Source organism: Balearica regulorum, chromosome 3 (genome assembly GCF_011004875.1).
Source record: "Balearica regulorum gibbericeps isolate bBalReg1 chromosome 3, bBalReg1.pri, whole genome shotgun sequence".
Lineage (NCBI taxonomy): Eukaryota > Metazoa > Chordata > Aves > Gruiformes > Gruidae > Balearica > Balearica regulorum.
The window spans coordinates 54,975,458-55,002,005 of NC_046186.1; the positions used below are offsets into that span (position 1 = coordinate 54,975,458).

A 26,548-nucleotide genomic window follows, 5' to 3' on the forward strand; every position below is an offset into this window, starting at 1 on the left:
AAGACATTTAATGTGATATTTGCGGGGGGTGGGGAAGGCACTCTCCATATAAAAAGGAGCAAAAATGCAGTTCCATGAGCTACCACTCATCATGCACTTGGCACTTATAGAGCAAATTACTGTTTTTCCCAAGGTCTTAGTGTGTATTTGAGCTGAGCCGTAAACATGGGTTTGGTCTGGTTTGTTTTTTAAACTTTGCCTTTGAGGAATAATGAAGCTATTTCATGCTCAGGATGATGAAGAGGAAAGCCTGCTGCATGCTGATTGCTCAGGTGAAAAAGTGGTGTCAGCTCGAGTGGTGTCAGTTCATCCATGCAAGATGAACAAGTTACAGCTCTAGGCACTTGAAAACTGTCAGCTGTTGTAAATGCCAAGATAAAATAGACAATAAAGAGTGATTATTTCCTAAAGCTAAGTCTAAAAATTGATGATCGTGACCTCAGTTCAGCTGAGCATCCATACTGTGTTTCTCTTACTGTAAAACCATGTCAACAACCATCTCAATGTGTAGTTTGCCATCAGCTAGGTGTGGCCATTAGCTCTTCTTTTGTTTATTGTTAAATTGTAACTAGGGTGTTCAGCATTGGACAAAATTTGTTTTTAAAAATTTTCACAAAAACTAGAAAATACAGACTTTCTTACCTCTGCTACACATTTACTTACCCCTCTTTGCAAAGAGAAACTCTGTATAGGTTTAGGCATAGACTATCTTGCACAAGCCAGTAAAGAAATCCATAGGTGAGATCCAAAGTTAAACCAAACACCTAAGAAAAAAAGTCTAAATGGCAATTTGAACATGCCTTCACTTCTGAGGTAGAAGCCCTTAGGCATAACTGTTGTCTAGACAGCATCATGTGTAGGTCTTTGGCAAAAATAACATTACTACTATGAATGTTTACTTTAACACAAAATGAAGTAGCACTAGAAAATAATCAGGTCCTCAGTGGACACCTATTTATAGCAGCTGATGATTTTCTAGATAGCATTTTATGAGCATCTGTCACAGTGTTCATCCCTGAAGTATCTGAGTACTTCAGATATTATGGCAATAGTGTATCAAGTGATTAGTGAAACTAACTATCAAAACTTCCAGAACACCTCTGGTATTTTAATAGTCTTTGTCAGAAACAGGTGGTTGATGTCCAGTCTGAAAGTCAGAATCACTTTATGAAAGAAGTATTTCAGATCTTTTGTCTTTGCTTTCTAGCTTTGCTTTTATGCATCGAATATTTAACGTGTTGCATTTTTTATGGAAAATACATGCAAAATTTTTATTTATGTATTTGGTTAAACAGGAAATTCAATTATTTACATTTTGGTAAATCATTTATTATTAAATAAAGAGTCAGGGGAGGAAATTAAACAATCTTCCTGTTCATTACTGTGATATTTCATCTTCACCTAAACTACATGCAAGATTTTTTGTTTATTTTTAATAGGATCTAATATTCAAAATAGAACTTTCTTGCTTTTGCAGTAAACAACAGATTCAATACCATATGCAAAAATAATAGAAATCAGACAGCTAATAATCTGCTCTATGAGTAACAAAGAATTTGCTTCCACAAATTAGTCTGCTAAATGTTATCGAGGTCAGTCTATGTCGTGTCATTAGCACAGCTTACAAGTTGTTAGGGGCCTCTCTGAACATGTTTTCCAGCAGCTCTCAAACTTCTCGTCTAAACACTAGTTGTAGCTATTCTTTTAGAAGCTTAAAATTCCATTATGGATGTAAGTGGAGCAGCCTTTTTGGTTTTTTAACTCTTCATTAATAAACTGCAGAAGATGATGACAGGAAAGCAAATGCCATATCACTTAGTTGTCTGTTGGTCCTTATGTAATCACATTCTTGACATGTTTCTGTTGACATTGTGTGTCAGAAAATCAAGGTTTGAATGATTGCTCCTGTAGGTTTTCCTGCTAAAAATATCTTACAGTATGTATGTGCCTGAGTGCATATTTAATCAAGCATGTTATATTTTACCCCATTTACCTATTGTCCCTCCCATGCTCAACACCATATTACATCTTCCTGAATCTACCTCGCTTTTTTAAACATTTGGGCCTTCTTTCCTTGCCCCACTTTTTTTCTGCAGTTATTATATTTTCCCATAGACATACTCTTTCTCCTGGTCTCTGCATTCCCATTAATAAAAGGCAAATAAATACTTGTACTATTCATATTCAGGTGTTAGGCAGTAATTTAACACCTCCCTTTTGTTATGCTTCAAAAATAGACAAACTTTTTCCATTTCAGTGGAGGTATTAGTCTCTGGACACAATATATAGTTGTGATCATGCAATGTAACTCAACATCATAAGACACAACATAAATTTAGCTATTTGAAATACCCCTTGACTAGAAATATTCAGACCACCCCTAGAAGGTCCTGGCCCCTCCCGCATACAACACATTTTGCTGCTCCCCTGTAAATTACTTTTGTCCCAGGTATATCATACAGTGTAAACAACTTACTAAGTGCTTTGGAAATTCATGACAGATCATAAGACGGAATAAATCAGAGTAGCTCTGCCAAAATCAATCAAGCTATGCCAATACACACCAGATAAGCTAAACAACTGACAAAAATAAAATAATTGAATAATTGTCATTAAAGGATCTAGTTCCTCCCAAAGAAATTAGACTTTCAATGCTCTGCCTTCATATTTGTTTAGGAAACCTGTCATCTCCATAGTAGACCCTTCTATTCCTATTACTCAGATTTCAAGCTAAAAGGAGATACAGCTATATACTGCTGAAGATCCTGTACTGACCAGCTGAACAGCAATTCTTTATCAGAAAAACAGCTAGTAAATACCAGTAAGAACCAGTTATGTAGAGAACATGCTCTAACTGTTGGATAACAGCAATTAACTATTACATCTGTGTTTTAATATTGAGGTAAGAGGTACTCTTTTCAGGATAATGGACTCCATTGTGCAGGGAAGATACATATTACTACTTCTGCAAACATGTATTTGTATCTTTATATGGGATAATAATGACCAGATTGATAATTCCACCATTAATGACTATTGTACTGCCCTTTTATTCCTGATGGGTTTATTTTGGGTTTTATTTTAATAAACAAACACCTGTCAGCTATAACTGGTCACTTCTCAATCTAGACATTTTTACTTGGCTTTTTTCCTGTATGCATCACAGCAGGAGGCTGAGTTCAGGAAATCAGTGCATAGATTAGGGGCAGCACAGAAGCAGGAGAGGAGATGTTTGTTTGTAGGAGGTGTGAATAAGTGGATGGTTGAAGGCTGATATCACTGACATAGAGAAAGGTGCAGAAAAAAATGACAGAAGCAGACAAGCAGTCTTATTGCTGCCAAGGTTCTTGAAAACAAGAACAAGAAATTTAAGGTTAGCATGAGGCAATTCAGAGAAACAGGTAGTGAATCAAAAGAGAAGGGCAAGGAAGGTGACATTCACCACTTAGAATAAACTGCAAATTGTCAATCCTTTGCAGCAGATCACCCAGAAGACCTGTGATAAGTGTAAGTGTGCTGTTGAGCTTGGACAGCATATATCTTCTCATGAAGACAGTCCACATCAGCCAACTTCTGTGGAGAGGTGTGGAATATACAGTGACCCTTTGCAGCACAGACATTTCTCGCTACATATGACAAAAGTTTTTCAATTCTTCTGTATTTACATTTACAAGTATAGCTGGTGCCACACCAGAACCAGCTTTCCCTCTCCTCCCCAAACCCTCATGAATGTAACAGGGACCTGTGAGATCGGCTGGCCTTTCTAAGTGTTAATCATCTTTCAGAGACTAAGCCCGGCCTGTTTGTTGTTGTTTGGGTTGTTTTAGAATCAGAGAAACACCAGCTTCTTTTCCTTTGGGAAAGGAAATTGAAATGTTCTGAGGAGTGACACAAAGCTAACCAAGACACGTAGATCTCTCAAATTTAGAAAGGATCTTTAATAAAGAATCCGTCTTCAGGTAAAATGGAAGCACAAATTGTAAGACAGATGGACTTTTTAAAAAGGCTTCTTTAGCAAGAGCTGTGTTTTAAAGAAAGCTGTTGCAGCAGTAATACATCTAAAAGTTAGCCTCTTCTATGACAGTCAACTTGGGAGAGAGGGTAAACTCCCACACAGGCAGTGGTTTGAAGTGGGGAGCATTCAGCTTTTCTTTGAGAGAGAGAGGGAGAAAGCACTTAAGTAGATGGGCGGTCCCTCCACCTGAGTGGCTCAGGATACAGCCTGGGAAAGGTTCATCAAACCTGACGTGCTTCACTGGGTCTGCAGTCCCAATCCCACTGACTCTGAGTCCTCCAGTCCCTGTTATGGCAGTAAGGGATTTTCTTGCCAGGGAATTGGGTCATCCATCACTTTTCTCCCAGCTACATGAGGAGGTGAAGGGAGGGGAGGGGAGGGCAGGGGAGGAAGCAAGCAAGCACAAGAATGGCACCAGTTGCCAGTCCTTGTCTTTCATCAGCACAGGCAAAGGCTGTTTCTGCAGCAGCACCTCTGCAGTCTGAAGTGCCACTCTGGTGTCCCTGACAAGTGTCTAGCCCCAAAACTGGCCCTGTCAGTACCTGTGAGGTGGAGAACATCACAGAGGAAGCAGGATGCTATGGACCTCCAGTTCCATATTTTGATGGAAAAGCCAGAACTGACTCCTAGACTTCAGCCATTTGGAAAAAGCAAGTACTTTCCACATATGGGAAGGAGCAGCATTACAACTATAAGGATATCTTTAATGTCACATTTTTTGCAAGGATCTGACTTTAGAATTACAGGCCAGAATTTCACTACAGCTATTAGATGATTTAATTCTTACTCTGTTCTCAAAATCATATAGCAAGAGAGGCATGTTATTTTTCTGGTCATAATATGGTGATATTGACAACCATGAACACTGACTATATTCAAGAGATCTAACTACTAAAACACAACCTCAATTAAATAAAATAAAATAAAAATCAGTCACCTGTTTACCAGAAAAATGTAGCTGCTCTTGTAACATCAGATACTCCTCTCCATTCAGTCTTGCGCTCTCCACTGAATACATTGTGGTCCAGTATAAATAGCCATTTACAGAATCCACTACTAGATTCTTCACTAGGAACACAACATGAGCCACAACATCCATATCACCTCCCAGCACTGATTTTCTGTAGATCTAGGGACAAAAGAATTGCTTTTAGCATCACACCTAAATCATCAGCCATGATCCATTGCGTATACATAAATGACTTTTCTACAGCTGTTTAGCAGAAGCTTATGCCTTAGGCTTTCAAAGCCTGAACCTTTTGCATTCAAAGTATAAGGATGAAGAATAAAGCAAAATTATTAGTTAGTGTTTGCCAGAAAGCAACAAAAGAAAAAGCTGAAGTGTCTCTTCCCCTTTACTTTCCCAATTTTGGCAGCCTTCTGTCTGACAGAGTTTCTCACCCACTTCATATTCACTATTCACAAGTGTAAATGAGGGTGCAAGGCAGTGTGAAATCTGGCCTTCTAGCTCCAGTTTTTAAAACAGCTTCTGACTTTGCACTTACAAGAAATGAAAGGCATAATTTGACAGCACTGCATAAATTAGCACTGCAATTTTGAAGTCAGATACCTTTTAAATAATTCACATGTCAATGTTCCTGATATGAGAGTGTACAAAGTGCAATTGTAATTATTTTTTATCTGCAGTGATCTGCAAAATATCACAGTACAGAGGCCATTCTTGAAAACCTCTGTGTAAACAAATCATGTCAAATTTGCTGCATATACAAGGATTAAAATAAAGTCTATCTACTTAGCTGAGCTCAACTTGGCAACCTCCGTTTTCACTATCTTCACTTATTTTTACAATGTTGAATCCAACAAAACTGTTGTTAGCATGTTTGATTTGACTGTTTTGCACTTGGAGTTCAGTATCCTGCAACAGTGAATATTAGTGAACATTTTACCCCAAACTTTTGTATAACTCTGGAAAATCACACATGGGAAGAAAGGCCTTCTTGTTCTACACTATAATAGCAAAGGTCCAAATGCATCTCAGGCCGCAAGTTGTAAGTATTATCTTCCCAAATACTGTTTTACAGTCTTTCTTATTGACTTTACGGGGTTGGGTTTTTTCCTTTGAAGAAGTGCAGCTACACCTACCGTATTTGATTTGGCAGCCCAGTACAAGCATTGACCCAACCAATCAAAGGCCAACACCCTTGCATTTCTGACATCAGATACATATGTATTCTCAGTGGTACCCTCTCTTTCGTTCAACAACCAGGTCTGAACTTCCCCCATGGAATTAATCCAATAAAGAGTGTCATTATACCAGTCGAGGTCTTGAAGAAAAAAAGGGAAGATATTAAGCATTTCACAAACATGTAAATGAATAACCATATTTTTTTTAAAGAATAAAAAGTAGCCAGACACTTCAGGTTTTTAAAAATCAATGCAAATGAACAGTTAGGCCAATTAACATTAAGATAGGTACTTCCTAATAGGAATACAATGTACATATATAGTACATATATAGCCCTGATGATTACGTATGTATGACATATATTGGGATGATGGAGGCACAACTATTTACTTCAGAGGTGTGATTTTAGCTCTGTTGTAACTGTGGTGATGTCAGTAGGGTTTTCCTAAGGATTAATTTGAGCCATGAAGTAGAAGCAAGAGAATGGCCACAAAGCCTTGGCTCGGTAAAACCTTCTCTGCACTGCACTGCATTCAAGTCTAGACTGCTGCAATGAAAGCTCTTGTCCTTCAGTTCTGTTGATGAAATTTATGGAGAGCTAATAAGTGCCAACAAGTCTGTAGCAGCAGCATGCAGTTGATTTAGTATTTACCTGAAATATTTCTTATATGAGGATAGAGGAGTTCTCCTGGCCCATAGCTATCCAGCCACTGCTTCCAGAGACCTTCAGCTCCCACTGCCAACATATACGGTTCTTCTTCAGCTGATAAAGAAAGAAAACTGCAGTTGTACACACCAACAAGCAGTTGATGTATAATACTTGTATTTCAATATCAGCGGTTCCTGTTTCTGGAAAGTTATAGAAGCACAGTTAAAACTGCCCCTGCCCTGAGGGATAATGGACAAAGAAGAAAGGCATGAAAATATCATAATTTGAGAAACTCAGAGATTCAGGGCAGATTTAGATCCAGAATAATAAGGCAGTTTGGAACCCTATTAGATGCCTAAACACTAGTGTGTTTGGACCTGGCCTTACTGATGTCAGGCAAATGTGACCCCTAATCTGAAGGGCCAGTCCAGTACCTTAAGTTGAAAGCTATTTTCCCCTCAGACATAGGTTATTATGAGTGAATTAGGTTTCAAAAAAACATTCCAAAAATCTACAAATTTCAGACATTGTGCACACATCCATTTGCCCCATTATATATGCTCAAACCAAGGATTTTCAGCTTTTAGTGAGCCTGCACTTTCCCATAAACTATCATTAACACCCAAGGCACTGCTCAAACCGCTTCATAGAAGTTACTTTACAGAGCACAGGAAAGGAATAACACCTCTCATACCTGTTTATTTGATACTGTATCAAATAATGTGTTTGATAGTGTATTTGCATTAGAAAAATGTATATAAATAGTAATAATAAATACATAACATATAATACCATTGTTGTAGTTGAGAATCTTACTACTTTAACTAAAAGCAAATTTCGTTATCCTGTATTCTTTAATGTTTCTAAGACAATCCTTTTTGTGCCCCTCATTTTGCAGTCTTTGTCCAAAGCCTGGGCCTCACCAACTGGAAAGCTGTATGCATAACTCGTTCTTCATTTCTCCTGGGTGACTAAGCAATTCTCACCTTCTTCTAAAGTTGTGCCTCTAAATGACTCCGACCATGGCCCTTCACCAGCAGGAGACACAGCTCTGACTGACACTTCGTATACTGTGAAGCTGGCCAGCTCCTTCACTGTAAACCTAGTGTCAGTAACGTTTGAGATAACCCATTCCTCCTCAGATGGATGCTGAGATGACACTTTCACATCGTAGGTCCAGTTCTGCCAAGCAGATAGACCTGTGAGATCAAACAATCATGTTCTTACAGAGTAGATGGCTGTTATCAGAAGATACACATTCTTTAAGAAAACTGTACATTGCAGACTCATTTCAAAATTGCCAGTATCAGGGGAATTAGGAAAGATATAAATTAAAAATTTACACTTTGTGGCTCTGGGACCAACCAAGAATAGTGAAGAATGAAGTTGGAAGAACCAAAATTTTCCCCAACCAGGTTATTTTCTGCTATTTAAAGACACATACACAGAGGCTAGAGACCGTATCACAGTCACTGATCAAAAGCTGTTACATCTCTGGCATGCATTTTCTGTGTGATATCAGCAACCAATATTACTGCTACTTGGTACCGTACTCAAGATGGAGTCTTGCTTAAAATCCCTTGCAGATGACAAATGAGTTACCAATATAAACTTGTATTAACTTAGCCAGACAATTTAGTTATTTTACTGGCAAATCTTGGGTTAAATTTTTCAAACTGAGTTAATTCCACATCTTCCAGCAGGATCAACTGTTGAAGTCACCAAAGCCCAGCATCAGGAAAAGGGAAACCAGGAAGTTATTCCTCTAGAAAGAAAAGGACTGGTCTTTCAGGAAGAAACAACTGGATTTTCAGGAAGAAACAACTGGACTTACTGGTTCCAATAGGGTGTTCAGGTGGTGTCCAGCTGATCACAGCTCGATCCAATCCAAATAGTGCCATGACAAGCCGAGGAGGAGTTGGTAAAGGAAAAGGCTGAGTTGATGCCCCATAGAAAAGCAAGTTGCCAAATCCAAAGTACTCCGGATACGCCAAATTGCAATCCACAACATACTCATTGAAGCTAGAACTCCCCACTGGAGAGACCTCCTCATGGAAAACTGCTCGGCCATCTGTGACAGTAAACGTGTTATCCTCATAAACAAAGCTCTCCATGTCATTGAGTGGCACGTGTGATCGCAGCGTGTGAAATTCTGAACCATCAAGAAAACCTGACACAAAGGCCTTTTCTGTTTTGTTGAAGAAAATAAGTCTCTTAGATTGGAAGTTGATCATGAAGTCTCTCAGAGCAGTGGATTTCACTACCGGTGAAGCTGTGGAGGCAGTGCCAGGGAAGAGTGGAAGGTTTGCTCTGTATATGCCATCCTCCAGGAGAAAGAAAATATAGCTGGCCATGGAGCAAAATAGACCCAAGTAACTACAGCGCAAGAATTCTGTAGATGAGTCACAAATATCTTAACAGCTCAGACATGTGCCTGTCTTTACAGAGACAATAGGAAAATGCTTTTGGTGCTATTAATATACATCCTGGGAGAATTAAGCATGTCATTTTTTACCTTCTGGGGATTTGGCTGGCAGATTATTGGAGAATATTCTTCCATAATACCTCAAGTGTTAAGCATGGATATTTAAAATGCATAGAGCTTCATATTCATAAAAGCAATGAATGTCTGAAAAACAAATTTCTGCATTGGAAATACTTTATCTCCTCTGCTAACACCCTAGGGAAGAAAATGCAGAAAACACTGCACGGTGTCACTGTTGTTCCAAAGGTTTTGTAGTTTGTTATTTGTTGACAATTGCACTTTTGTTTTGGTAAGGGAAGAGTTTGAAACAGGAACCTAGATGACTAATGAAGCGAAGAAAATTAGAGAGGAGCTTTATAGCACCTTCGACACCAAGTGCTCAAAGGACGACACTTACCCATTATAGGGATCAGCTATAACCTTCCTAGGGGATGTCACATAAAGAGGAGTGATGTCTTCAGCTGCCGTGCAGTTCTCTAAATGGCAGACATGTATCTGAGGAATGAGAAGAGAAACTGGTGATGCATTCATAGGGCATTTGCTAATAAGCAAACAAGCTGACCCGAGATTCCTTCAGGGAAACCAGACAATGAAACACCTCTCTCACAATCCTATGTTCTTCCAGGCTCCTGAGTTGTCAGTCACCCGAGTATAACACTTGCTCAGTGTGGCAAGTACGAATGCATCCTTGATAGCTTACCCTGAAAGAACTGTCTGTCAGTCATCCCCCTCTTCCTACCTCTAAGCTGGAGGGAAAAGCCTGATTTGGGGGGTATAAGCAAACTGTGCTTTGAAAACGATCTAGCAGGGAAGGGAAAAGGGGGAAGGAAGTGCTTTTCTGACCCTGGGAGCAGTACCTTGGGACTTCTCTAACCTGCAATGGATTCAGAAATCCCTGTCATCAGTCTGTTCGTCTACAGCTTGTTTGTATCTTTTTCTCACTATTGCTTCTCCTGCTCCCTGTTCCCTGAGCAGTAAGCAAAAAATCAGACATGGCAAGAGTCTTGCCAAAAAAAAAAAAAAAAAAAAAAAATGTCCCCCACTAACCATTATGGGCAACTTTCTAGTCCTTCGTACATTAGAGGACCACAGAGGTACGTGCAAAGTCTTGACCATTAGAGTAACTGTTGTTTTATGAGTAGGGAATCAAGTGCATAGTTGCCATCTACATTTTTACTTCAAGTTGAAACAGTTGTAACTGGAGTTGTCATCACTGGTATAAAACACTTCCCCTCATGAACATCTTTTTCCAATTATGAATGGCATTATAATCACTAACTAGTTATCTGACCACCTTCCTGAGGCAGAATAGGAACTAAACAGGCTAGATGGAGAACCAAGTGACAGAAACAAAAAGTCACTTATATTGGTTATGAGGTGGGTGTGAGTCAGTCTCAAAAACAAAGCAGTTAAAACCAAAGCTTATTATGTCCTAAGGAGAAAAATAAGACAAGAACACAGAGTTCCATACAGCCTGTTTGTTTTAAATATTATCTGATATTCAAGCCTTTCTTCTTTTTTTAAATCTCTGAAATGTGACTATTACTGAAGTAAAAAACCTATTTCTATAATTATATTTTGTGCATGCATATCTCTATATAAATCAGATTTTCTCATGTAAAATAAATCACAGTAATGGTTCAAAAGAAATAAGAAATTAATTAAGCCCTAGAGCACTACCTTTTCATTCATGACGAAGTATATCCTCTGGTAAAGCCAGTCTACCGAGATGGATGTAATATTCCCCCAGCCAGCATAAAAGAGTGTTAGGTCAGATACATTGGACATATTTGCAGCTCCTTTCACCCAGATGGAATTCCCCTCAGAAAAATAGACAACTTGCTGATAAACATTCACAGAAATTCCTAAAAAGAGAAAAATATGTGCACACAGATAATATAAGAACTAAGTTTCAGTTTTGCAGTTACTTTTTCTACTTGCCTTAAAAAGAAGTATTTTTCAACTTGCAACCCAACATCATTGGAGAAAAGTTAACTGGTTTTCTCCTCCACTTCTATTCTTCTTTCAGATAATAGGGAAACTTTCCCATTTGCTATGTAAGTGACTTTGTTATAGACAGTTGCCCTTCAGAAAGGTAATCAGACAAAAGGAGGATATATAACATGCCAACCAACTGACACTGATTGCCCCTCTCCAGGGCAAACAGATGCAATTTGCATCTCCTCACAAAGCACCATTCACTCTAATTCAAGCTAGACATTGTCTGTGTCATCCCTGTATTATCAAAGAGTATTTAGTCAGGGGCAACATTCCTTCTCCAGCATCTTTGTGGCTCTGTGAACTTCACTCTGTAGATAAACTCAGATCTCCACACTGTCTCCAAGGACCAAATACAGCACCAGTGTAGGTAAGAAACTTTAGAGTGGCAAGGAATTTGAGATAACATGGTTGTCTGGTGACTTATGCTACTGTATACCTCGCCACAGAGTTCTGTGCCCCAGAACTAGCTAACATATCCACATACTCTTCAGCCAGTATCTTTTGATACTTCATATTATTTAATTCTTAAGTTTGAACCACTTCCCCGTATTCATTTTGAGAAAATACAGTCATTAATCATAGGTAAACATCTGCTTCAGCTTCATCTTACCTCACTTCAGATACCTACTATGTAACAGTCCAGCTCTGAAGTAGCTGCTTAGATTCAGTGAAAAAAAGGTTACACTGGGAAGAACAATTCATCTTTTCCCAATGCCTGTCATTTCAAATAGGTCAAATCATGTCCTGAAAGTTCCTTTTTGTCCCCATTGCCTATAAAGGGAGGCTAGATACTGTCTCAGGCTCTAGGTGAGGTGCATTCTGTCCTTGGTGAATGCAGAAGTCTAAGTCGTACTTGAGAGAAAAGGAGAGAGCCCGATCTGATTTTACCTGTAATGTTGTTGTATATAATACCATTTTGCAGGCACTGGGCTGCTTCGAGGAAATGTTCTGTGTATCTCTTCCTTAAAGACTGGTTTCTGGATAGGAAGAGCCATGTTGCTTTTTCCTTAACTAACAAACAGAGAAATCCAGAATTAAGACAGAGGACTGCAGTGCACAGAAGAATGTTGCTAACTTGGATACATCATTAATAGACATGCATGTACACACGCAGACACACACATATATATATGTACCTATGTATTTTTACACTAGCAATGACTGACTAAAACTTAAACTCTTTGTGAGCTGAAAGTAGACGGAGTTATTAATTACAGAGCCTTCTGGCTGCTCGCCCAGGGTGAGAACGCACCACATGAATTTCATACCATCGTTTCCTGTAACAGCAGCGAGTCCCTAGTAGGGGAAAGCAAGCCAGAGCAAATGAGGCCCTACAGACTTCCAAGGAAACGAAGGCACTAACACATCCATGTCACTCCGAGATCCAACGGAAGTGGTATATTTAACCCCGCTGGGCCTCTTTGAAAAGTCCAAACTAGAATATTGTCCCACAGTGCTGGGAAGAGGAAAGCAAGTATGTTTATTTCATGTATTTCATCATGCTGACCAGTGATTATTTCAAGTAACAAGTAGTTTTCACAGATAAAGATGATAATGGGATAATATTATCTTCTTCAAAGTTGATAAATTTGAAATATGGTTATTTTTTAAATAAAGTCATAGATTTTAAAGTCAAGAAGAGCTTTGGTCACAAGCTGTCTTCATGCTTATACAGGCCCAAGTAACTTACATCAAAACCTCTGCAGCAAATCCATATCTTCTGACTGAGCTATGCATAGCTCTGGGAAAGATAGCTAGTCTTTCTTGTGAATCTTAGATCCCTGAAAATCTTGCACATGCCCTGCTAAATCCATTCACAAGGTAGTTACCTTCTTTTTAAAAAGTGGTGCATTATTTTGAGTCTGAATTTGGCTAATTTCAGTTTCCAAACAATCCTTCCTTTTTTTTTTTCCTTTTTTTTTTTTCCTTTTTTTTTTTTCCCCCTCCTCTAGTTTAAACAGCTGTCTGCTGTCAGATATCATTTCCTCATATGGGTATCATGAGACTGTGATCGAATGCTGTCTTAATTCATTACCAGATAATCTTAATAGATTGAGCTGTATGCATTTCTCACATGATGCGTACACCAGAAGTCACTTGATTAATGACCTCTCCAGAGCAGAGTACAAGAGGTCAATATCACTTCCTTATCTCTTTTCCAGTGACTTTTCTTGCAATTTAGCCCAGAGATAAGATTCTTTCCCAGACTCTTCTCAGGGCTCAGGTGTACACAGCTCAGTACCTGATGCAGTAATGCCATTTCTCAATGTGACACATGAGGAAGGGTTGCTCCTGCTCATGTTAGCACAGAGAGAAAGCGCGTGCCAGTGCAATTCACAGGAATCAACTGAGGTTTTACGTGGTGACTAGTAAGGGGAGGTGGGATGATTCCACATCCCCAGAAGGTGGGGGTTTGAGGGGTAGGGGTTTTTGTTTGTTTTCTACCTTAAATTAATTGATTGGTAATTGGCTTGACTTAATGAACACAGTCAGGTGTACCACTCTGGACATTTCACAAATGGCACAAATGTTTATGGCCCAGGGTCAGTCAGCCCTAGAGGAAACCTCTGAGGGTCTTCAGATAAGGACATATCAGTGTGACTGAGCTATTACCAAAGAAAAAAAAGAAAAAAAAGAAAAAAGAGAAATAAAAGAAAAAAGATAAATAAAAGAAAAAAGAGTAATAAAAGAAAAAAGAGAAATAAAAAGGTCATATTTTAATAAGTACCAGAAGCTATAAGCTCAGTTTCTGCAACCAATAGCAGAAGACTGGTGATTCAGAGACAGACTTAAAGTTTTTGCTAGAGTTCAAGAGTTTCCAGGTGTTTGACAACTGGATTTCTTCAGGAGGAAGGGAGCATCCTTTGTTTTCTTTTCTAAAGATACATTTTGGTAACCTTGATTTCATTTTCACTTGTGCTCTATCTCAACATGTACCATTCTCTGGCAATTAATAAATATTTCTGCAATTCTTTGAGTGATACCTGTAGTGTATCATTACTTTCATTATTAATTAGTTAATATAGTAAAATAAATACAGCCATTAAAGAGCAACAAAAATTGATATGATTTCACATATTTGGCATGAGATAACTGAGGCTGTTTTGATAAGAGTTTCATATTAAGTATTTAATATTATTAGAAGAAATATATTTGTTTGTCAGCTATTAAAATCTCATCTAGAAAATGAAAGTATGTCCTCTCCATCTGTAACACAACTGAGGCCAAATTTGTTTGAGCTTACCAGCATGTCAGCTTATTACCATGCTGTGTAGCCCAATAATGTCTACAGCTAAAGAACAGGACTCTTGCTGATATGCTATTGACTCCTCAGTGCACAACTCTTTGTCATGCACTGTTTACAGTCTAAATATTATTCTCTTCTGCCAGGTACACAGCAGCCCAGCGAGCATGACTTTGTCCCCAGGAACAGACAGCGATAAGGACTCTGCTACTTTTGTACCTTTGGATTCTGGGGTTGTGATGTTGGCTTCAGCAGGGGGTCCAACACCAAACTCATTGACCGCCACAATCCTGAACCTATGGTAAACCAGAGACAGATTTTGATTCGCAGGTTTCTTTTGAAAGATTGCCTGAGAAACATTTTATCAAGTAGGGCAGCTGCCCTTTTAAATATAATGCTCTGGGAAATTTATAATAAAGATAAAACCAACCAGAAACTGAATTTCCCAAAGGTGGGACAACAACAGAATCTTCTAAATTAAAATTCAAGATGGGGTTTCAGACTCAGAAGAGCAACTCAATTTCATTTTGAAGGAAGATCTGTATTTACCAGTGCAAGCAGAATGCAGGCCTTTGTGTTTAATAAAAAAAAAAGGGATTTTTTCAGATGCTTAAAGGACTAGAGAGGACTGCTCTATCATTCCCTGAATATACTGAAAACATGCCACATAAGCTTAAAAAAAAAAAAAAAAAAAAGACAAACGACAGCTAAGAAAATGCAGCCTGCTGGCCCTATATCAAATTGCTTTTCCTTCTTTTCCATCTGACTTCTACATAAGCAGCCAACTCATCTGGAATAACTCTGTTATCTCAAGGAAGGTACCCTTGCTTTTGGCAAGAACGTAAGTAAACAGCATAATTGTGCAGAAGTGGTACTTAGGCATACCCTGTGCTATCAGGGCAAGAAGTGCTACAGCACACTTGGTCATGTTGGTTATCTTTTCTTTTCGTACCTGTAAGTGTTGTTTGGGAAGGTGGAGTAGAACTGAAAGCTATGCCCTCTTGATGCTCTCCACAGTTCATGATTCTCACTGGTCAGGAGCAAGTTATATCCAATAATCAATCCATTGGGAAAAAGTGGTGGAGACCAACTGACTTCAACAGTGTTTGGACTTGAACTCTGAATATCTTTAATGACAGGAGCTGTCGCAGGAGCTGCAAGAGGCAGAAATAACTGACTCTGGGATGGCATTTAAGACATTAATTGTTTTTTTAGGTACATTTTTAGGTTTTACACCTGTTAATTCATTTATACTAATAAATATGATTAAAGACAGCGTAAAATTTCATCAATGGTTGTTTTCAATGTCCAGGAAAATATGTATTTCAGTCAAAAAGTTAACATGCATAATTATGCACAAAAGTATCCAATGTGGCCTCGCAATTATGATCATGTACTTTTCTGTGCATGTTTTTAAAACTAAAAGGAGGAAGCAGCCCTAAATCTTCTAGTTCAAATAAAAAGAACTTGTAGTATTTTAGTTTGGTCTTCTGCAGCTGCTCAGCAGACAACATACACATCATTCTGAAGATTAAGCATCAACGTTTTCTGTGAATGAAACAAGGAAACCTAAATGTTTCTGATATGGTACTGAAAGATGCAATTAATAGTGTGATTCATTACCTCCAAAAGCATGTGTCCGGTAACTGGGACTCGATGGAGAATGGAGCTGCAGCTGAGATGTAATGATCCAAACTACTCGAAACACGTACTCTGTGAAGGCTTGAAGATCTTTAACTGTATATGAATTTTCAGATACTACCTAGATCAATGCACAGACACAATCATTTTTTTTTCTTCCTCCATCTGCAGTTACTATGTAGGGTGTTATCAAGGCAGAAGAGGTCTCAGGCAACAACATACATATTTCAGGATATAAAAGTGCAGCATCCTAAGTTTAAATAAGAAGAAATTCTGGGAGTTATTTTCACCACAGACTTTGATTTTCCATCCTTTCAGAACTTTTTCTCTTCTCTTTTCTTCAGAACACACTGCCAAATCTAAACAATGAGTGGATGAATGGAAGGATGGATGCAATATAATAATAAAACTCAATAATAAGGTAAAAATTCTAAAATAATAATGTATTATGGGCAATGTATTTTAAACTTTTGATACATATACTACAGGTTTAAGATCCAAAGGCTCCTAGCTACCCTAAAATATTTATGGTTTGAAGTCATTGTTGCCCATTATTTCACCAATGATTAATTCAAAAGAACTTCCTGCTCAGCAAATTATTGTTACCTTTGATTTGTGGCACCAACTTGCCATGCTCTGTAAATTGGTCCAATAGAGATGATGGCAAGATAACAAGTGTACAGTTGACGCAAAAGAACATAATATGAGAATAACTGTACTGAGTCAGAACAAAGGTCTGTCTAGCCAAGTATTGTGTCTTTGACAAGAACCAAAAAATATCTCTAGGGAAAGGTTTAAAAAAAAAAAAAAAAAAGAAAGAAAGCCTACAGTGATATTTCTCTCGAATACTCTCAGTCTTGGCATTTTATAAGCATTGCTCAACATGAAACAATGGCTATGTTTGCATTTAGTAGAACCCATTTTTTTCTTCCATTAGTTTGTCCAGTCACTTTTTGAACCCTATTTAGTAAATATTTAGGAGTTTAAATTTAGTAATTTAACATACACATGTGCCAGGAGGCAGCTGAACATTTTAACTACACATTCTGCAAGAAAATACCTTCATTTGCTAATTTTGAACCTGCTGGTTTCCATCAAAGTCCCCAGTTCCTATGTTGTTGAAAATAGAATAATTGTCCACTTCTCAGCTTCTCCATGCTACTCATGATTTTGTAAACCCCTTTTGTGTGCCTAACGTATTATCCAATGCTTTTCTAAAATAAAGTGAAGAGCAGAGATGGCAAACACAACCAGTGACCTGAAAGTACACAAAGAATCCCAAAATATTTTACCAATCTTAGCCAACTGCTATAAAAAGATCAAGGAATCACTTAATTCAGCAATAAATTACAGCCACTTCTGTTTCAAAATCTAGTCGTTACTTTCTTTCCTCATGTAGTTTTTTATATGACTGCACTCTATTAATAAATTACCCTTTTTTCTCCAGTGAAACAAGACTGGATTATAAATTAAACCAAGAACCTGTTTCCTTGCAAAGTAAAAGCGAGTGTCCTTCTATACCTCTGTGTACCTCCAGTCTCCAGGGAGCTGATTGAACTTCCACTGGATAATATATTTCACACCAGAGATGTTAGCTGGCTTCCACCCTAATGTGACACTGTGGCTTTCAATGGTAGATGCAAATGGTGCTCCAGGCTTGTTCAAGTAGTCTGAGGGGAAAATACAACACAACAGTAAGAAAAAACCTTTCATGGCAATCTCTGGATCTTAAGGGTAAAAGCCTATTACCCCACACACCTGAAAGCTGTGAAGCCAATAAAAACACAGAAAAGAATATATTGGAAATGTTGCTAAGTAAATCACATTGCATCTTAGAGACAGTTTGATAAGTAAGCCTGAACTGGGCCATGCTCAATGCAAGCACATGTGACTACAACTCTGCACTTGGGTAAATGCACTTTTAGTTACAAGTACTTAATAAAATTTTGTGGAATAGAAACCTAGAGAAGATATGGGAGACTTCTGAAGAGATTATCAAGGAGCCTGTTTCAATAGCACTGTATTGGCCCAATTGTTCCCATGTAAGTTGCAGGAGCTTTTGACAATGATTTCAAGGTAGCAGACAGGTCACGACAAAGTATCATCTTAAACAGTTGAGATTTGGATTAAAAAAAGTCTCATGTCCATGAAAGGGAGGAAAAAGAGTTTTACTGCAAGATAGAGTTAACTCCATTGTATTTGTTAGAAAAGGAGTGGTAATTTTCTGATTAATAAAAACACTCAAGACATTCCTATTTTTTTCAAAGAAATCCAGATAGTAAACAAGACTATACTCTTAAAACTGAATTTATCAGACTGTGAATCAGACACAGGACTCTATTCAGACTTACTCTGTGCTTCAATTCCATATGCATCCTCTGCACAGCTACAGCCAAACTTACAGGAAATTGTCTGTGTAGGGTACAGAACTCACTGGTTAGTTTTGTGTAAAGGCAAACTTCCTCCCAGAATTATGCAGACACATTTTAAACACATACAAACCCTGTGGAAATCATTACATTCATTTTAAAAAATAGCAGTACCACAAACTCACTTCGACAAGCTTCCTGAGAGCCTTTCCATCAGTTCACTGGGCACTACATTAGGGTTTTCCTCCTTACACACTGTCTCTTTATGGAAAGCACAAATACGGGGCTACATTAAAGTTGGAAATAGACTTCAGTGACAACCATGGAGTCAGGAAATAATGTTTTTTAACTGGTTAATGATATATGCCAAATGTTGGGTTTCACCCTTTCCCGCTTCATGTCTTTCCTATGAATGAGGTACATTTTTAAAAATGTATTTCCAGTCAATTTTCAAAATACTTCATATTAGCAATTGGTCAAAGCAGCAATGTCTAATTCACACCTCCTGGTTAGCAGTTACTGCTTTTGGTACAGTCATGTCTACAAGCTGCAAACAACAAATAACACAGGACAGTGAGTTCTCCACACTTGCATCCTAAGAACAGAAAACTCCTAAGAGTTTCCAGTTTAGATAGGGAACATAGATATAGTGTTACCCTGCTTTACAGGGGAGAATGTAAGAAGAGGTAGTAACATTTTCCAGGTGGATTTCTGTGGCTTAAAAATTACATGTAAGACTCTGTCTGCTGGAAAGCCAAAACATTTGAAAAGTGATGGTTTGAGCTTTTCTAGACAGCCATTTTATTTGGGCTCATTTTATTCTGCAAGTTCATCCAGCCTATAAAATCTTGAAGTTTGCTTCATACAGCAGTCAACTTTCAAGTGATAATTAACCTTTAGATCATTCAGAAGCAATTCATTATGTTAAGTGAGCAAATTTTTTTTAATTGCTCTTCCTATACTTCTAGGATATACACTTCCGGCACCCTACGGAAACCTGATAAGGCATGTTATTTCAGACAACACAGATGCAGCTGAGACAGATTTAAAAACTTGCTTAGCAGTATATTCCTACATACATTAACTGACATCTAGGCATTCAGTGCCAAGTGCAAGCACTTAAAAAGTTTTTTCCAATGTTTTCATATTCAGAGAAATAAAATATTTCCAAGTGAATTACCAGGCAAAGATCCGGGTATTAGCAGACATCAGTTATCAACTGTACACTGGAGCTTTCATTTACAACCAAGCTTTGTTCAGTTTGTAGGGAATAGTGTCTCCAGATCACACACTGATTCATAGTGCCTTCTGCTTCATTTAACACAGACATTTCTGACCATTTGGGTTTTGTCGAGTTTTTCTTTCTTCTTCTGATTTTGTCCAAACCATAAATCCAATTTTTGATTGAGGTAAGAGGATTACTGAAGCTCCTAGCCTTAGAAATTTTGAGGGAAATTTGCCATCTGCTCTGCCTGAAAACAAGAAATCCTCATATCTTTTCCACAGATCAGCATTGCCCCTGTATGAGCCAGATTCTGCTGCCCTTTCTTGTGAATATTCCCGCTGAATTCAGTGGCACTCCCCTGTTCCTAGGTAAGAGGTAATATCCAACTGGAGTAATACTAACAGATTTCAGTCCCAAGGTGTAGTCACAGGACAGATCTGAGCCAACACCAAAGGAAAAGTCACACTCTTACTACTCCTCCTTTCCCCTGCAGACTGCCATGCTCCTCTGCAGGCAGTGACCTGGTGCTTGCGTGACCATGCAGGGAGTCAAGTCAGCCAGTTGATCCAGCAGAAAAATAATCCTGCAAGAGCCCTTGCAGAGTTAGTGAATTTCACTGGCATATTGTGTGGCCAGACAAGGTAAAAAAAAAAAAAAAAAAAAAAAAAGAAAAAACCCCACACCAAAAAACCAACAACAAAAAAAACCCCAAAACCCCAACCAACCAACCAAAAAAATCCAACTCACTAATTCTGTGTTTCTACAAAAGTAAGTTGATTACTACTTGGACTGTTCCTACCCTCCAAAGCCGTCATTTAGCACACTTGTAAACCTTTGTCATGGTCACAACTTCACAGATTAAAAAGCACGAAAAAAATCAGTCCTTTCAAAGTTCCAGCTTGCCAATGGGTTTGTGTCCTACACAGGATTCCCTCCAACTCCTCCATCGCTTGCTTGAAGTGTGTTTCCCTCATCTGGGTACAACCTTCATACTGAGGCTTCAACAGCCCCACTTCTGGTTTCTACTTCTCGCCAAGCTGGTGTCATACCAGCCTTAATAAGCATTCTCTCTGGTTCATCTCTGATGGCATTAATGTAAAACTGGTTAGAGCAAGACTCCTGTGAGAGCCTAGAAGATAGTTTCAACAGGTCTGTACTGCGTTCCATACTGGTGTGATTAGTCTGCTTTCTTTAAAGCAATATTCTATGCTACACAGCAGTTTTTAATGCAAACATGTCCTTAGCCACCATGCTGGAAAGAAAGGATTCAGGTACTTCACTCGTTCTTCAGCTTCAGGGAGCACAAAACAGTTAGACCTAGATTGATAAGTTTGTGTATTTACATTGTATTTCTTAGCACTATATGGACATAGTCATCACTGAAATAATGATTTTTTTTTTATTGATCTGATAGTGTTTAACTTACCTCACATGTTCTGGTGTATGTCTTGTTCTGCAAAGAAGCAAATTAATAAAATGTGAGATTAGCATAAATATAATCAGAGAGTATTTCAAACAAATAGTATCTATTAATTAGAAGTTTCTTACAGTGAAAGTACTCTACAAAACCTTGTCACTGGCAAATCATGAAAGAAGGAAAACCCACAGTTGAAAAACCAGAAAGTCAACATTAAAATGATACCAAGGATGAATGAGCTTCAGGTGTTCAAGAGGTCCAGAAAAAGAGCAGTTTAAAAACTATCATGGTGGTTGTCCCAGACCAGTGCTAATTCTTATCCATCTGGTTTAGTAAAAGCAAGAAATCAATCTAGTAAGGACCATGTGCTTCATTTACCTCTGCATACAACTCTGAGATAGGCCCCAGTAGAGTAAAATCCTGAAAAGCACTAGTTCTTTCTCACTGCCTGAAAATTTGGGTGAGTGGTTGAGCTTAATGAACTGTGAAATGTCCCCATATTTTTACAAACGCAATTAAAACTTTTGATGTTACAGGTAACTCCCATAGCAAGAATTATTAACTTCCCCAAAGAGAATTTATAAACGTACTGAAAGAAAATATGGACATTACATCTTTTCATAGAAACACTGCTCTGGTTAGGTTTTCCACATCTTCCACTGGATAAGGTACTTGATGGACTGGATACAAGTGCTACAGAGTCAAGGCTCAGGCAATACTCACACATTTCAGTGGGCAATTGATTTGCACTGTTGCATTCCAAAACTGACATCCCTGTGTGCACTGAAAAGACAGATAGTGGCTTTAAAAAGGACTTTGAAAGCACATTTTTAAAGAGAAGAGATACTCCAGCACTAAGGGTGAGGACAATAGTTCAATTTCCAGCTACAGTAAAACATTCTGCATCACCAAGTCACTTAGCTCCTTCATGCCCTGGTTCCTTAGCAATAAAATAGGCATTTACAGCACTTAAACTCTGTAACAAAAATATTAAATATACTAAAGATTATAAGTACTCAGGTACTACAATAAGGGAATTATGTTGTATTGTGCCCTTCTCAATGTAAAATCAAATACAGAGCAGAAGAAAAAATTAAATCATTCTTAGAGATTGGTTTGTGCAAAACGGTAGATGTTCAACTACCTGTTGAGCTCTAGTAAATACTCTTACACCCTGGCATGTACAGAGAACACCAAAAGCACTGCAGGAGACCTGAGCAGACTGTGACCATCACCTGGGGAGAGTGCTCAGCTTTACACACGCCTTGGGAAAGAGCTGATGCACAGCTCCAGGGGCAGAAGGAGCCCTGGCTAAGACAGTCCATGTTCAGTCTTGCCCTGGGAAAAAGTCTCCCAGCCAGCCATGATGTGTGTGGCCAGTGTTCCCTCCCTCCTTCCCTCCCAAGTTTCTTTTACCACTGGTTCTGTGTGGAGAAGTAACAGATATGCAGGAGAAGTAACAGATACGCAGTGTGCAGCACAACCAAGTACAGTGGAAAGCCATTCCACACAAGCTCCCTGCTCTCCAACAAACAAGGCATTGGCTTTAAACCCATCATTTTTCAAAGATGTAATAAATATTAGGTGGTTTGGATTTGATATTGGACCTCGCTCATTTATTCTGTCCCATCCACTTCTTAATAGTCATGTACATTTTTCTTTTTAAAAGGAAGCTGGAAGGGAACGATTTTGGAAGCAGGATACTCTGACATCAAGCATTACAAAGCCTCATGAAAAAAATAGTAAGACGTGATAACACTGAGCAAAGATACACAGTAACCCAAATAGGCAAGTCAACCTTACTGTGTATTGTCATGACAACACAGCCTTTTATGGTCCCAGCATCATAAATGACCCAGTCTCGCTCGATACCAGGTGCTGAGAGGCTGATTCCCACTACTTTCTGTGGAAAATATTGATGACTGAATTCTCCACCACTGTTCAAAGAATATGTATAACTGACAGCTTGAATTGCATTTGAAATCTGAACTACGAGAGCATCAGCTAAAGTCCTCAAAAGAATGCTGCTGTGGAAAGCTCATGTTAAGCTAAAGAGCCCCCACGATAAACACAACCATTTGAAGTCCTACAGAACTCTAAATTTTCAACAACCATCATTTTAAGTTTTCTCCCATCAAATCACTGAGAAAACAAAATAAACTCCTTTACCTACAGTACAAAGGTAATTGAATAAAACAGTCTTAATGATTTGCATTTTGGAGGGAACACTAGTTTTGACTCATTTTCTCAAAAATGAGTGATTATGAATTTTGTAGATCACAAATGTGAACATAACTCACAGCAGAGATCCACACCCTTTACACATTTTCTTTAAACAAAAAAGATAGATGTATCTTTAATAATTTGAGCCAAACCTAAGCACACAACCTACTAACTTATGCCTACTAACTTATGCCAGACAGGCAACTGTGTACATTTATGTGAAGTCTTTGACAATGTGACCATTGTATCTATTTTATTCAAATAGCAGGAACATAAAATGTCGGTAACTAACAAAACAAACCATTACTCACTGCTCCTGTGATGTCACTAACATTGCAAAGGTTAGTAATTCCAGGTTCTCCTTCCTATAAGAGAAATACACATATTTTTACAAAGAGTCAAAATGTTTCCCCAAATTCTTCGATTAAAATATATTAAAGCACTGATTTCTTGTAAAACAGATTTTCTTTGACTAATGTTTCCTCATTTGAAGAAATTTATTGATGACACACAGTAGCTTCTTATTTGAGACTAATTGCAAAGTACCATCAAACAAAGACATTGGCAGAATCAGTTGGTGTGAATTAAATTATCTCAGGTAGGAATTTGGCTCTCATCTCCTGATTCTGGTTCACTGAGTCAATAACAAATGCTTCATAAATACATTGAACATAAATGACAAAGCCAAGTGGCTTTGACCTCTTGGGAGCAGAAAGACTTTCCTTGAAGCTAAATGCCTTTTGTCTGGCCTCCTTTTGAAAGGGTTTTACGAAACCATATGGTGACCACCCTTCCTCTCCTGCCAAAAGTGCTCTGGAGCTAAGGTGCCTATTTTTTCACATCATTGGAAGTGTGTAAAGCCGGTCACCACCCGTGAAGTGTGAATGATTTGAGGATGTAGCTAACAACCTTGGAAAAGCTGAACTTAGGTCTTAAGTTTTGTCCTGTAAACAGGTAAGAGCACCCTTAATAAAACAACTCTCAGGAAGACATTTTCAGCATGCCGGGCACACTGTGACAATAGTGAGAATCAAAGGTGTCACAAAGCAAATGTGAACACTGTAAGTAGATTGGAGGCGAAAAATAAGATTTACAGCTCTCAAACTCCAAAATTATATTTTTTTCATCTGAATCCCTTACACAATATGTTCAGTGAACATGAATGCTATTTTCCTGTCTTTCATAGATGAGAGGAAGAGCAACTTACTTCTTATTCTGAATTGATTTAAGTTTAAATCAAAGGATCCCCATTAAAGTTATCATTGCATGATAGGCTTCCAGCAGGGAAGGCAATTAACTGTTTCACTGGTGCACGAGTTAGAAATAGTTTTAAAGGAACTGTCAGACAAATGTATGAAATAAAATGGAGCATGTGATAGTCTTCTTCAGTAGGTTTCCACAGTTAGCCCCAAGGCACAAAATGTCCTTTTTACAGAGCAAAGGTACATGGTCTTCTAAACAACATCAACATTTCAGGCAAATAGAAACAAGGAGGTAACTCCTGAAAGCCTCCTGCAGAATTAGTGTTTGGATTTGAGAGGTTTTGCTTGTCTTCGTTGTGCATCGGTAGAAGGAAAAATAATAAATTCCATCAACTACTCAAAGGAACACTAAGAAAGCATAAGATTAAGGATTCAACCACTTTTACTTTAATACTTAAAGAAATATCCATGATATAAAGCATAGATGATTTAAAAAAGAAGCTGAAACTAGTTCAGGATAACTGTGCAAGCCACAGATACCCAGACAATTTCTTGTGAATTTACACTCTTCCTAGGTTTATATAATAAATGTCACAGACTAGACAGAAACTGATAAGTAAAGTGAATAAACTGAAAGAATAAAGGTTTCTCTCCTCCACCTTCCAGCATCTTCAGCATTTATAGTAATTTGAGGAGTTGTTGGCACGTAAGTATATAAAAAAATATAAAATGAAAACGCACACAATCTGGTCAATGGGATTTCTTCCTTACTAGGTTCCACAAATTCAAATGTTAAACGTTCTCAAATTCTGCTTTTACTCAGATACATTCTTTTAAATTCTTTGGAAAAAAGCTGATATATAATAGAAAATTCTTACAGTGCTAACAAAAAATTAAGTACAGTTTTTCAAAACTTACCAGGTTACTTGCACATAAGTTTTGACAATTTTTTGAGAAAGCACAGTACACTGCAGAAATCCATACACAGTAAAAAGCAGCAAGTCTTTTTAGCAGGTGATCCCACAGGCAAGTGTTCCTCATAACTTAGACAATTATTTCATCTATCAGTCTGATTCTTTCCTTGACTTGGCCATATGAACTCCTTTTAGTCTAGATGACGGAGATGCGACTGAAATTTCTGCATTTCAGTTTACTAGATATTTTTCAAATCCTTGTTTACACTCCGTTCCTTCAACAATTTTTCAGCTTCCTGGAACACTTGTCTTGAAATTGCACAACATCTATTTCATAGTTTCTTATTAAACCACTGAAACAAAAGAGTTGACCAATGAAAGTCAGCGTATCTCCTTACATAAATATCATTAACGTAAAGAGGAAACTAAGTGCAATGCTTTTAATCAGGTGCTCCAAGCAACAGGAAAACAGGGAAAGAGTGAGAGAAAACTGGCTTAATCTTCATTTCGACTATGATTAAGCTATTTCTCAATATTTTCAAATGTATACAACTATGTAAATGTGTTTGTGATGATTAATACCTTATTAGAATGCTACAGTTCATACCAGTCAGCACAAAAATGTTTAGTAATTCTCTATTTTAACGACTGTTTACAAATGTTCCATTTCTGCACCAAAATACCACTCAAACCAGACCCCTGATTGCCTTCTGATGCAACGTAGACAGAAACTAACCAGAGCCAACCTGCTAGGGTTCTCTACATGGGCGGGCACAACTGTAAAGTAAGTTTGTGCTCATGTCATGGAAGAAAATTGAAGCTGATGGATAAATCGTGTATCTATCTGATTTAAAGAGAGGTGAAGAGTCCTACATAAGGTCGGACACTCACATTAAAGAGATCAGTGGGAATTCAAGCTTAAGATACATCCATCTCCCAGTCTGTGGCACATCTCTGTCGTACACCAGAGCTATCCACAGAGTCACTCTCTGAACCGCACTAGGAAATCAGTACAGC

At 38.1% G+C, this 26,548-nt stretch overlaps 1 protein-coding gene across 1 annotated transcript in view; it reads right to left on the bottom strand.

Annotated features, from left to right (window-relative positions):
- ROS1 (ROS proto-oncogene 1, receptor tyrosine kinase) overlaps positions 1-25,853 on the bottom strand; it is a 75,826-nt gene extending 49,973 nt beyond the window's left edge. Inside the window, 18 exon segments of the mRNA XM_075747951.1 lie at positions 664-764; positions 4,953-5,144; positions 6,119-6,300; positions 6,814-6,924; positions 7,797-8,009; positions 8,645-9,156; positions 9,693-9,790; positions 10,976-11,160; positions 12,185-12,307; positions 14,760-14,836; positions 15,493-15,694; positions 16,164-16,302; positions 17,703-17,851; positions 18,533-18,593; positions 21,202-21,228; positions 21,916-21,975; positions 23,727-23,780; positions 25,536-25,853. Coding sequence (XP_075604066.1) covers positions 664-764; positions 4,953-5,144; positions 6,119-6,300; positions 6,814-6,924; positions 7,797-8,009; positions 8,645-9,156; positions 9,693-9,790; positions 10,976-11,160; positions 12,185-12,307; positions 14,760-14,836; positions 15,493-15,694; positions 16,164-16,302; positions 17,703-17,851; positions 18,533-18,593; positions 21,202-21,228; positions 21,916-21,975; positions 23,727-23,780; positions 25,536-25,658 — 2,609 coding nt within the window. The 5' untranslated portion in view covers positions 25,659-25,853.
- Between the last annotated feature and the right edge of the window lie 695 nt (positions 25,854-26,548).